Raw genomic sequence first — 13,204 nt, 5'->3', positions numbered from 1 at the left:
TGGATACTGATACTCTTTCCAATGTACATGATTTAACATTAAAAAATTTCAGATACGATTGATGTATTAGTTAAGATATTAGCTGATTATAAATGACAAATAGTGACCGTTCACAAAAGAAATTATTAAGCAATGAAACACAGTTATAAAACATATTGTTTTAAAAGTGAAAGAAATAACATATTATTCATGGTTAGAATTTAGAAAACCCTTATTTTCTTACAGTTATAAATAGTCTCCGTAAGCACATCATTTAGTAATTCAAAAAGAAAAGAGACTTAACTACCACAACAAAAATGGAGAAAGCAGCTTTGATATTCATTGGTACTCTAGTTTTTTCAACATGTGAGTTTAAATCAAACTGTATTTTTCTATTGTAATTAATTATACTTTTACCACATCAGCCTGATACATTATTATATATACATACATATATCATCAGCATACATGATTTCGTACAGGTATACCGATTCTGGCACAAAATGAACAACGAACTTGCTTTTATAACTCTGATTGTGTTGGACTTAAATGTCCAGGAAAACATGGACAGTCCATTTGTGTGGACACTGACTGTGAATGCCCTGTTCAAAATTATGGGGCATTACCTGATGATACCAACTGTGGTGTGGCTGCTTGCATTGACTATTGCAAGGCAAAAGGAGAAGTAGCTTATGCTTGTCTTTTGAACCATTGTTACTGTCGCAAACCTCCTATGTAGATTTTACAAAGAAATCACATTCTACTAATAAAAAACAAGTTCCTTAAAATACAGAAGTTTTCTATATTAAATCTTACTATAATAAATTAATTTATTTCATGCAAAATTTTAAGTTTGAAACAAAATAGATTTACCAGTAAATCAAAAATATTTTCTAACATGAATAGAAAATAAAACATATTTATTTATACAAATATCACTATAGTTAAGTTGATATTAAATAATTTAAGTTTGCATTAACATTTTGATCGAATAAATCTTGATTCTAAATCTATTCTTTTTTTTTTGGCCCTTACTTTCCATGATTTTAAATCTATTCAACAAGATGAATATAGAAGAATTTTCATTTTTAAATTTAGACATACAAACTTATTTTATTATCTAAAAATATGAATTACTCAGATTCAAAAGAGTGACATATGTAACATTACTGTTCATATCCTTCTCAACATACTATTAGTTTTCTCAACAATTCGACTGAAACTGAAACCTTCATATCTCTTTTCAATAGAAAGATAATACTAATATCTACGTACGGACATAAAAGATCACCCAGCTGCAGTCTGTCATCAGAAAGATACATTCAAAACAATATTTTTGGTTTACTCATTTTTCTCTAAATTCATATGAAATGTGTCTATATGTTTCATCACTTTTTTATGGATCCCCTAATTTTAATCATTACAAGCGTTAACCGTTTTCTTGAATTCATCATATATGAACAAAAATAATACATACTATTTTTTATTCATGATTACTATTGCTAAGAACATTAACTATCTCCTGAGGCTTTTAGCTTCCTTGGTAAGCTCTTAATTCATCATCTATCTTGAGATGCAAACTCTTTACCATTTCATCTCTCCCTCTCCAGGAACGCAAGTATAGCAGCAAATCTCTCAGGGCAGGTGAATCCGTCTTGAGAAAAGCCGAAGATGTTGTCAGCAGCATGCTCGCAAAGGGCTTCATTCTAGGAAAAGACGCAATCGCCAAAGCCAAAAGCGTCGAGGAGAAACACCAGCTTACATCCACTGCATCAGCCAAAGTCGCATCTCTCGACAAGAAACTCGGGTTTCACCGACAAGATCAACACCGGAACAGTCGTGGTGGGCGATAAAGTCAGGGAAGTTGATCACAAGTACCAAGTCTTGGAGAAAACCAAATGAGCAATCGCTGCAACTGAGCAGAGTGTGAGCAATGCGGGTTCGGCTATAATGAAGAACCGGTACGTCCTCACGGGCGCCACGTGGGTCACCGGAGCTTTCAACAAAGTGGCTAAAGTTGCAGAAGAGGTTGGACAAAAGGCCAAAGAGAAAGTTGGTATGGCTGAGGAAGAAGACAAGAGGAAAGTGGTTGATGAGTTTGCTAGAGTTCACTTGTCTGAATCACCAAAGATAAATGTTTAGTTTGATAAAAATAAATTACGAATAGTACAAAATTATGTTATTTTGTTGTATGGTTGTTACTTTATCATTGATGTTCTTATGTTTTTGAATCCAGTACAAAAAAAGATTAGCTTATTTGAATTATAATAACATTAAAATAAAATTTGGAACATATAAAAGATTGATTAAACCATTTAGAAATCATCAAAAGTTAATGCAAAATAGATATTTAGAAATTTTAAATTTAAATAGAAAATAAAATAAAAATATATATTAACTTAGGGCTTCCCAAACCTATGAAAAAATTCATACTAGTCCTCAAAGGTGCAGTCCATAGATAGATTTTCTCTTCGAGTATTCAAATGAGTCGAAAGTATCAATATCCATAAATTGTTCCGTAAAAAATATAAAATAATTTAAATCAGTATAATACAGCTTAAAATTATATCACATAACATTTACAACTTTATTTTCTTAAAAGTAAATCAGTGAAATAAGCACAAGAATTTTTTGTACCAAATTTTTTGAAATTTAATAATTACTAACGCTAAATTAATATAAATATAAAATATAAAATAATTATGTAAAACAAGTTACAAAATAATAGTGTTTTAAAGTTTCATGATATAAAATATCAAAAATTATAAATAATATTTTTAATAACTTTTTATATTAAGTAATTATACACAATTTTAAGAAATACATAAAACTCTTTATCATACTTTTAGAAAGTAATTTCAGAGTAGTACATTGGACACTGATACTCTTTCCAAAGTACATGATTTAACATTAAAATTTATCAAATACGGTTGATGTATTAGTTAAGAAATTAGCTGATAATAAATGAGAATATTGACCTTTCACAAAAGAAAAGAAAGAAATTATTAAGCAATGAAACACAATTATAAAACATATTGTTTTAAAAGTGAAAGAAATAGCATATTATTCATGGTTTAGAAAACTCTTATTTTCTAACAGTTATAAATAGTTTCTGTAAGCACATCATGTAGTCATTCAAAAAGAAAAGAGACTAACTAGCACAACAAAAAATGGAGAAAACAGCTTTGATATTCGTTGGTATTCTACTTCTTTCAACGTGTGAGTAAATGAAGTTGTATTTTTCTATTGTAATTAATTATTCATCTACCGCATCAGCAGGTTACATTATTTTATATATACATTAATACATACAACGTCAATATACATGATTTTGTACAGGTACACCGATTCTGGCACGTACTTGTGCGAAGGACTCCGATTGTGCTTCAGTCACATGTCCATCCGCAAAACCCGTTTGTTTTTATGGTACTTGTGAATGCCCTCCTGACAACTATAGAGCATTACCTGATAATACCAACTGTGGTGTTGCTACTTGCACTGACTATTGCAAGGCAAAAGGAGAAGTAGCTTATGCTTGTATTTTGAACCATTGTTTTTGTCGCAAACCTCCTATGTAGAGTTTACATTCTACTAATATAAAACAAGTTCCTTAAAAATATTGAAGCTTTCTATTTTAAATTATATTATAATAAATTAATTTATTTTATGCAAAATTTTTAGAAAATAGATTTACCACTAAATCAAAATTATTTTCTAACATGAATAAAAAATAAAGCATATTTATTTATACAAATATCACTATAATTAAGTTGATACTAAATTAATTTAAGTTTTCAATAACATTTTGATCAAATAAATCTAGATTATAAATCTATTCAACAAGACGAATATATGATAGTTTTCATTTTTAAATTTAGACATACAATGAATAAAGCGGATCTATAAGACCTCCCCTTGGTTTATGATCTAAACAAATATGAATTATTTAGACTCATAAAAGTGGCACATGTAACATTATTAGTTTTCTCAGCAATTTGGCGGAAACTGAAACAATTTGGCAGAATCTACGTACTAACATAAAAGATCACACAATTGCAATCTATCATCAGAAAGATGCGATCAAAATAATATTTTCGAGTTTACTCATTTTCTGGTCAACTTTTTGAGTTTTTTTTTTTTTTTTTTTGGCTCAACATCAACTTTCATTAACCGATAAGAGATTACAATGGATTTTGACCTATAAAGATTTCAACCACAAAGACAACTAAGCGATCTAGTATCACCTAGGAACACATATATGGATCCTACGCTACCCAATCAAACTTGGTTGTACTCTTGGTTGTCAACTTTTTGAGTTTAGTTATTATTTCTCTAAATTCATTCAAGATATACCGGTCTTAATGTAATAACTAGATTTTGACCCGCGCTTTTAAAACGCGGGATTATTTTTTGGTTGGAAATAATAATGTAATAATTTATAAACTGGATATCCATTCTTGTTAAACTTATGTACATTATTTATTTTAATTTTTTGTGTGTTAAATTTTTGGATTTTGAAGAAAACTATATTTTGTGATTAGACATTAATTTCTTATTCAATATTTTAAAATATATGAAAAATAATCATGAGAAGTGTAATTTTTAGCTTTGTTAAGTGTTAATTTTTGACCCCAAACTCGCGGTCGAACCGATAAACCCGGTAATCTACGGTGAAATCGATAAACCCGATTACTCGTATATAATCCGGTTCAGATTTAATGAACAAATCCGTTAATTAAAAACTCGATAAAACTTGGTAAAAACCGAAAAACTCGTCATTAACCTGTGATTCAACACGTGTTGACCCGGTAAAACCCCCAAAAAAATCTAAAAATATTTCTAAAAAGCTAAAAAGACTTCTCATATATTTTGAATATTATAGAAAATTGAATAAATTATTTGTAAAACGTTAGAAATGGATTTGATATTAATCTTCATTATTATCCACCGATCTGTTATTATAGAATTTTCGATAAATAAGAATGAGTAATATTTCCTTTATGTGATCCGATCATCCGAGTGTATATAGAAAATATAAGTTTTTGAACAAACTAATATTTATTGTATAAAATGAATATAGGAAAATGAAGATATTATATATATATATATTTTTTTTTTGTAAAGTAACAACTTTAAGAATTTGCTTGATCGAGGGTCAAATGGATCATATATTAGTTGGCAACCCTGATTATGATATATATTAGTTGCTATATACAATATAACCTCTATAAGTTAATATTCGATAAATTAATAATCTCTATAAATTAATAAATTTTGCTGGTCCCAACTTGGGTCGGTTCAAAATTTGATACAAATCGATAAAATAATAATATAATAATTTTTAAGTAAATCATATGTAAATATAAAGTCCCTTTAAAAATATAAATTAATAATTTATGTGTATACATATTTTATATAAGTAAGAACTTATTATTATATTGTTTATTTTATGTTCACAATGGAATTATCTTTATATTTTCTTAACACTTAATATTTTTTGGTGAAATTTAGTAATATTATATCTAAAACCACATTTAAGTTATATACAATATGTGTTCAAAAAAAAGTTATACAATATATATTATATACACAATATAATATAATAAATTAATATAAATGTCAAATTTTAAAAAAATAACAATTAATGTCTTTACACTAAAATCAAATATTATTCTTATCTTATAAATATACCTTAAAATAAAAAAATCTAAATAAAGAACCTTCCGTATTAATATTTCTATAAATTAATAAAATTTTAAATTCTCAACATTATTAATGAATAGAGGTTCTACTGTATTCGGTTAGATTTACAAACCGAATTTTTGTTTTCACAGCATATATAGGAAATAGAAGATTTGGAACAAACTAAACATAAACTAAACATAACTGAATAAAAAAAATATATGAAACAAAGGATATTATAGATATTTTTGTTCAAAAAATAAATTCTTGGAATAGTTTTATAGATAGTTTTGTTCAAAAAGAAAAGGTTTTATAGATAGCTAAGTTTTGGAATATTTGTTAACATGGTTAATATTTTTTTAGTCTAAAAAGGGATTGGGTAGCTATCTTTTTATTATAGATCGATATGTTGTTTAAATTAATTATTATATTTAATAAATAAAACCAAATCGTGGAATAATTTTATAGATAAGTTATTTTGTAATATTTGTTAACATGGTTTATATTTGGAGTCTAAGTAGGGACTGGGTAGTTATAGATTCATATTTTGTTTTGATTACAAAAAAAAAGATCCATATATTGTTCAAATTATTTATTGATATTTTATTATGTCTATAAAAAGGAATAAAGTTTTGCAATATCCTATCATAATGTAAAAATAACAATACGATGTAAGATAACTATTTAGTAAAATATATGGTAGGTGATCGGAATATTTTTCTGGGTTTAGTGTCTCATTATGCTTTCCCGTGCTTGGTAGATAATGGTAAAAGTACATATTTGTTCGATCCAGAACATCTTATGGGAAGAAATAATTTTTAGTTCATGAACGTTAGTTTTCAATTTATGTCTACTAAATTATTCGTATATTCTATGATTGGATCAAGTTGTTGAATATTGAATGTCGAAAATCACCATCAGCCCCCACAGTTAAACCAAAGAACTGATTATCAAAGTATCTCGAACCCTGTGAATAGAAACCTCAAGCAAAACTCCGTAAAAGTACCTTTGAGTAATGGAGGAGGAAGTTTATCGCGGAACTATGCGAACCTTCTTGAAACCTCCTTTGATTTACCAGAACACGACCTCAAGCAAAACGTCATCTTCATCTTCGTTAAACACTCAGAAATACTCGGTCAAAAAAAAATATGCCTCATCACCTTTATAGTATATTAGAAATCATCCTTGAAAATTGAAATCTAAATCTGCCGTGATCTCTTGTAACAGATTGCTAAACTCATGGATAGCTTTTAGTTATGCCAAATTAACGTGTTCCTTTATTAATATTGGTATAAATAAAAAGAATTAGGAAAATACTAAATTTAATTAAAAGCATATGTCTAGATAAAGTGAGTGGGCAGTATATTGTAATTATTTTCAAAACAGGAGGGCACCTCAAAAAAGGATCTTCTGTTTTAATAGTATTGATTTCCAAAAAAAATCAGACTAATATGATGAACACATATGAAATGTGTCTATTGTTTCATCAGATATTCATGGATTCTCTACTTTTAATCATTACAAGCATTAACCGTTTTCTTGAATGCATCATAAATGAACACAAATAATACATATTAACTTGTATTCCTGATTTCTATAGCTAAGAAAGTTAACATGCCAGAATCAAATAATACATATTAACTTTTATTCCTGATACTAATGTAAGAGTTTTTTTTTTTTTTGCTAAATACTAATCTAAGAGTTCTCTATGCATGTTAGCAAAAAAAAAAAAAAAAAAAAAAAAAAAAAAAAAAGTTATCAAAAAAAAAAAAAAAAAAAAAAAAAGAGTTCTCTATGCAGAAACATGCAGACTATATATTTACCTTATTCTGGTTCAGCTATGAATATAGTAGAGTGTAATAAGGAAATCGATACAAATAATCAGAGAAAAAAACACAGATGGGAAAGAAATTTTTTCGTCCTTGTTTTTTTCCCGTCCTTGTTTTTCGTAATGTGTTTCCCTTACTGCAAAAACAGGTGAAGAAGCAACGTTTGAGTATTTTTTTTTTGTAAACAACGTTTTGAGTATTTTAATCGAACTAAAGTTAAATTGAACTTAACCAATACAACAAACGGTATTTTTCTTTGCTAAATAAACAAGCTGAAAGTAAGTAAATATAAATACTGTTCTTTCAATCAGCTACATACTTGGTTACTTAATTTAGTCAAACGTTACAGTCAATTATGATAGTGTCAGTGAATCTTGACATATTTTTTTTAAAGGAATCTCAAAATAATATATTGTACACAGATACTCTTTTTCCTAAATGATTTTTCTAATTCATTATATAAATGTGATCTTAACATTTTTCTTGTTAAACAAAGAATGTCCCTTTTAATTCTAATACAACTAATACTTATTTTAATGTTTAATATTAGTTGGGAAATATTTTGATTTCATATATAATTTTATTTATCTCAAATATATTAACTAGGTAGAGATATGTGTTTTGCGCGGATTGAGATTAAGATTATAAAAAGTATAACTTTTTAAAATATAATTTCTAAATTTACAATATAAAACGTTAAATATTAAAACTAATTACATGGAATAATATGTACGTAAAACTTCTGCCCATTTAATTATTCGTGTTTTTATTTTTGTTTTCCAAAAAAGTACGGTAGGCCAACCTTTTATAATCAGCCATTTAAAACTTTAAGAAAAGAAGATCGTATAAAGAGGTAAGAGTTTATGAATGAGATGAAATGCATTATGATATATGTTGATGTTTATATAGAAGAAAAAATTGGAAGCACAATTAATGAAAAAAATTCGGCCATAAAATTGGGTATATACGACACTAAATAAATAAAATCTTTTAGTTGCACAGATTTATTTAATTTCCAAACGCTAAAATATTAATGTATAACTTTCCTTTAATATTTCAAACAAATATAAAAAGCGAATAAGTCTTAATAATCAATGCCATATATATTGTAATGTAATATATGTTTGAAATATATGGGAATAAATTTGATCTCCTATTTACGATTTTGAAGCAGGAAATATCTGATTTAACTAAGAGTAACTCTGATTTTTCATTATTATTTGGTATGTTGTTTCATCTTTTAAACTAACCGAAGGTGATTTGAACATATAATCATCATTGTTATATGTAGGAAGAAGACAATGATAGATCTGAATTTCAGGTTTATGACTATGATAGTTCAAAATATTATTAAAATATCTGATTTAGTTGACACTGATTCTCCATTTTTAATTATTATTCTAAGTAGGCTGATGATGATGACAAATGAGATGTTAAGAAATCAATATATTCTTTTTTGAATTAACCACAGTGTCCAGCAACCGATATCAACCGACTATTTTGTGGCTAACAAGAAACGAACTACGGATTTACCGTATTAGGATTATTCTTCAAGTGCCACTAATCCATGGCCCGTTGGTTGAAATCAATGTATTCATGCAAATTATTTGTATGTAGTCTAGGACTCCACATTAAATAAGGTAAAACCTTACAAAAAAAATATGGGTCTTGTCAAGTTATGAAACACATCAGTCCAATGGCATTTTTAGTAAATAGTTTAGTTATGAAAAGGACTAAGAGCAACATTATCTGACAGAAGTCCTTAGAATCTTTTTTCTTTTCTTTTTTAGTTTTCTGATTTTTTTTTTTTAAGTTAACCAATCGCGGGCCACCATGTGTCGTGGGGCCCGCAAACAGTGCAGAGAACGCAGCAAGGACGTTCCCTATTTAACGACTTTTCTCCTTTGTCCCTTCTTGGTTTTGCCAAATTGTGGTCCCCCCTCCTTTAAGGACACCAGCAAGGACCTGCAATAATGTTGGTCTAATATCAAAGGAGGCTGAGAAAAGCTCTCATAATGACTAGGTATGCAAAATAATATAGACATAAATAATTTATATCTTAAAGGTTGTTTTTCTAATTTGATTCTCGTTTAATAATAAGGAGATTAAGTGGATGTTATTATTAAGAACATAAATACATTTCAATCATTTTTTTAATTTGTGTGCAAAATGTCAAAGTGACACTCTTCATGGACATAGGAAGTATATAATTTAAGCATTAAAAATTTAGATTTTGATTGATATATCAGTTAAGAAATTAGCTAATAATAAATGTGAATATTGACCTTTCACAAAAGGGAAAATATATATTTTCTTGGTTTTTTTGAAAAAACTTCCTTTTTACAATTATAAATACTCACTAAGTACATCATTTTAGTTATGCAAAAAAAAAAGACGAACACAAAAAAAAAAAAAAGAGAAATCACCTTTGATATTCATTGGTATTCTACTTTTTTCAACATGTGAGTTTAAATCAAATAGTTTTTTTTTAATTAACTATTCGTACTCCTCATCAGCATGATTATACATATATCGATAATTTACATGATATCGTTACAGGTACAGTGATTCTGGCACGAACTGGATATCAGCCTTGCAAGAAGAACTCTGATTGTGCTAGACTCAAATGTCCATCACCACTAGGACACCCCACGTGTGTTAAGGGTGGTTGTGAATGCCCTTTTGAAGAACATACGGTATTACCTGCAGACCCTGTTCGAAAACGCGGTCTCGGCGGCCGGTTAATCGCCGGATTTGCGTGAAACGGTGGGGAGCCGTGGCGTTTAACGATACTCGGAAAAAAAAATCGGAAAACTAAATTAACTCGCATTTTTTCTAGATTTTAAGTCTGCAATCACATCTACGTTATAGATTTGATTTATTTTGATGAAACTCTACTAAAATAACAACAAAAATCATTGAAATCGAAAAAAAAAAATGAAAACGGCTGTAGGTGGAAAAAAAATCGCAGAGGTAAAAGGTTGAAGACAGGGTTGTTTTGGTCATTTAAAGGTCATTAAACCTAATTTTTTTTTTAAAACAGCAAAACGGGCTTCGAACCCTGGGCTATCAGTGGTAAACAAAGGCAAGTTTCCACTGGACTAAATAATAACAATGGTATTTATGCGCATATCTAATATATATCCTCAAAACCTATTTAAAAACCCTAAAACTACTCCCCGATTAATCCCCGTATAATTCCCGCTTAATTGATTCGGCGCTAGGCGCTACCCGACCGCACGCATAACGCCTAGCGAGTTTTCGAACAGGGCCTGCAGATGATATATACCAACTGTGGTGTGGCTGTTTGCTTTGACAATTGCAAGGCAAAAGGAGAAGTATCTTATGCTTGTCTTTTGAACCAATGCTACTGTCGCAAACCTCCCATGTAGATTTTACAAAGAATTTCGAGTCTATATATAAAAATCAAATCGAAGCTCTTTTTATGAACTAGTAATATTAATTTCTCAATTTTCCCGAAACAAAATATCAATTGTCTGGATATATATTTAGTAGTTGTTAGGTTTTTCACGTATTCCTTTTTAGATTTGTTCTTCCCGCACATATGTTCAGAGCCGTGGGCAAGGGTTAAATAAAGTTATGCTTGTAATTGTTTAGTGGGATTGTACTAGATTGTTTAAGTTTTCTTTGGCTATGATTGACAGCGGTAAAACATGTTAGAGCTGAGACCGATCTAAGAGACATGTACGACCTTTTCAGCCATCTGTGAGCTATTTTACAGTGAAAAGAAAAATATCATGGAAATTTATCGTAAAAATAAGAGAGGATGATTTTCTACATAAACAAAAAAAAAACGAAATTTTTTATCATTTTTTGGTAAATAATAAGAGACCTTTTGTTGAAAATCTAAATCCATAAAATAGCCATCCTGTTGGATTTTTAAGTTGATGCCGCTGGGTTTCAGATATCAGCCCATGTGAAACAACTGCCGGCATAAGACCTTTGAAATGATTTTCTAACGGACATTGCATAAACTAATTGATATGAATTATAATTGTTTGGTTTCTTTTTTTCAGGAATAAGACATACTAGGTCAAGATCCGCTCCTTGCGCGGAATGAACATTATATATATAAATTATTTTATATATTATATGTTTATAACATATTATGAAATAATAAATATATATTAAAAAATTAAAAAGTCATTATCTACTACTTATATAATTAAATTGGTGCGAACATATAAATAAATTTTATAAATCAAAAAAATAATTTTTCTATTTGATATGATATATAATTAAATTTAAATGATAGGAACATATATATGGTATATTTTAATATTAATATTCATTAGATGATGCCTTTTGCTCATATTTTTTTTTAATCATTTGTATATGTTAAAGCAAAAAGTCTAAATTAGTTATAGCAAAATTGCCACTGCGGGATTAATGGTTTAAGTAATTTAAAATATTTTAAAAAATTAAGTTGTCAATATTTTTTAAATTTTTATCAAAAAAATGTTCAAAGTAAATTTCAAAATTAAGATATTTATGTATTTTTATATGACATATAGTTTAATTTAAAATGATACATATATTTATATATCTTTTATTTTTGATACTTATTAAATGAGACTTTCAACTTATATTATTTTTTAATTATTTGTATCATATCATAACAAAAGTTTTAAATCATAGATCACAAAATTTGAATGTGAAACTTTTAACAGATTTAGTAATTTATACTCGTTTTTAAAAATTCAAAATATAATATATAAATAATTTTTTTAATTTTTATTATATGATTATTATGATTGTTTAATTTATTTTAATAGCTTAAAATTAAACAAATATAATTATAGTATACTGTTATTTTTTCAAATCTTTATTATTCAAAATCATTAATTGTCATATATACTTTAGCCACATTAGCCAATTTCGTAATCTTATTTAAGGAAATAGTGAAGCACATTAATAATGTATTTATTGTGGTTTAATAAAAAGCTTATTATATATTTAGATGGACCAACTTACTTTTATAAGGATTCTAAAAATCATTCTAGTGATGACACGTGGCTACAAAAAAATGTTGCAATGCTTCTCAAATAATATATAGGGGATTTTTGCCATTAAGTACAACGGTGGTACCTTCTATTAGAAATTCATTGACCAAACAAATTTGATAAACCAGACGCTTTTTCAGGTTGCATCTAGAATGAAGCTATGATCTTTATCTCGTGTTCAGATATTGGTCTTACAAGCTCCTCATTGATTTCATCTGATACATCGTGTTGACACGTGGCTACAAAAAAAATGTTGCAATGCTTCTCAAATAATATATAGGGGATTTTTGTCATTAAGTACAACGGTGGTACCTTCTATTAGAAATTCATTGACCAAACAAATTTGATAAACCAGACGCTTTTTCAGGTTGCATCTAGAATGAAGCTATGATCTTTATCTCGTGTTCAGATATTGGTCTTACAAGCTCCTCATTGATTTCATCTGATACACCGTGTTGAACTTGTGCCAGTACGAGATCAAACTGTAGGGTTTGAGGAGTATAAACGAGTCCGTAGCAATAGCTACAATTTATTTTCCACAGATTCTTCACTGTTCCTAGAGTCATCAAGAAGACTGGTGATCTTAATTTTGTACTGTCTTTGTTTTGTTATGGCCTGAAATAATTTTTAAGTTTCAATCACTTTCTAAAAGTCGTGTTTTCAGTATATCTCTTCTGCTTTTAAAACCTT

The 13,204-nt window shown here is 28.2% G+C and overlaps 2 protein-coding genes, 1 long non-coding RNA gene and 4 pseudogenes across 3 annotated transcripts; 4 read left to right on the top strand and 3 right to left on the bottom strand.

Annotated features, from left to right (window-relative positions):
* The first annotated feature begins 277 nt into the window (after nt 1-277).
* LOC103860934 (putative defensin-like protein 307) lies at nt 278-3,598 on the top strand. Its single transcript, XM_009138615.3, has 3 exons — nt 278-345; nt 462-3,198; nt 3,319-3,598. Exons 1-2 carry the CDS (start codon nt 297-299, stop codon nt 716-718), a joined length of 306 nt encoding a protein of 101 aa, XP_009136863.1. The 5' UTR covers nt 278-296; the 3' UTR covers nt 719-3,198; nt 3,319-3,598.
* LOC117133225 lies at nt 303-392 on the bottom strand (annotated as a pseudogene).
* LOC117132630 lies at nt 1,350-3,598 on the top strand (annotated as a pseudogene).
* Nucleotides 3,073-3,646, top strand: LOC103860933 (putative defensin-like protein 307). The gene is made up of 2 exons (XM_018657525.2): nt 3,073-3,198; nt 3,319-3,646. The coding sequence occupies exons 1-2, from the start codon at nt 3,150-3,152 to the stop codon at nt 3,555-3,557; spliced, it is 288 nt and encodes a 95-aa protein (XP_018513041.1). The 5' UTR covers nt 3,073-3,149; the 3' UTR covers nt 3,558-3,646.
* LOC117133226 lies at nt 3,156-3,247 on the bottom strand (annotated as a pseudogene).
* A 1,919-nt stretch (nt 3,647-5,565) lies between the features above and the next one.
* LOC117132994 lies at nt 5,566-11,288 on the top strand. Its single transcript, XR_004456795.1, has 2 exons — nt 5,566-9,952; nt 10,050-11,288. It is a non-coding gene; the product is annotated as an uncharacterized LOC117132994 (long non-coding RNA).
* LOC117133224 lies at nt 9,910-10,001 on the bottom strand (annotated as a pseudogene).
* Nucleotides 11,289-13,204: the final 1,916 nt, after the last annotated feature.

This window comes from Brassica rapa, chromosome A03, assembly GCF_000309985.2.
Source record: "Brassica rapa cultivar Chiifu-401-42 chromosome A03, CAAS_Brap_v3.01, whole genome shotgun sequence".
Taxonomy (NCBI): domain Eukaryota; kingdom Viridiplantae; phylum Streptophyta; class Magnoliopsida; order Brassicales; family Brassicaceae; genus Brassica; species Brassica rapa.
This window is presented reverse-complemented; position numbering and strand designations above follow the sequence as displayed.

Excerpts from the sequence above, each read along its gene's own strand:
- LOC103860934 (XM_009138615.3), top strand. The coding sequence starts at position 297 with ATGGAGAAAGCAGCTTTGATATTCATTGGTACTCTAGTTTTTTCAACA. Across the intron at positions 346-461 it reads TACTCTAGTTTTTTCAACAT|GTATACCGATTCTGGCACAA; the intron begins GTGAGTTTAAAT and ends GATTTCGTACAG.
- LOC103860933 (XM_018657525.2), top strand. The coding sequence starts at position 3,150 with ATGGAGAAAACAGCTTTGATATTCGTTGGTATTCTACTTCTTTCAACG. Across the intron at positions 3,199-3,318 it reads TATTCTACTTCTTTCAACGT|GTACACCGATTCTGGCACGT; the intron begins GTGAGTAAATGA and ends GATTTTGTACAG.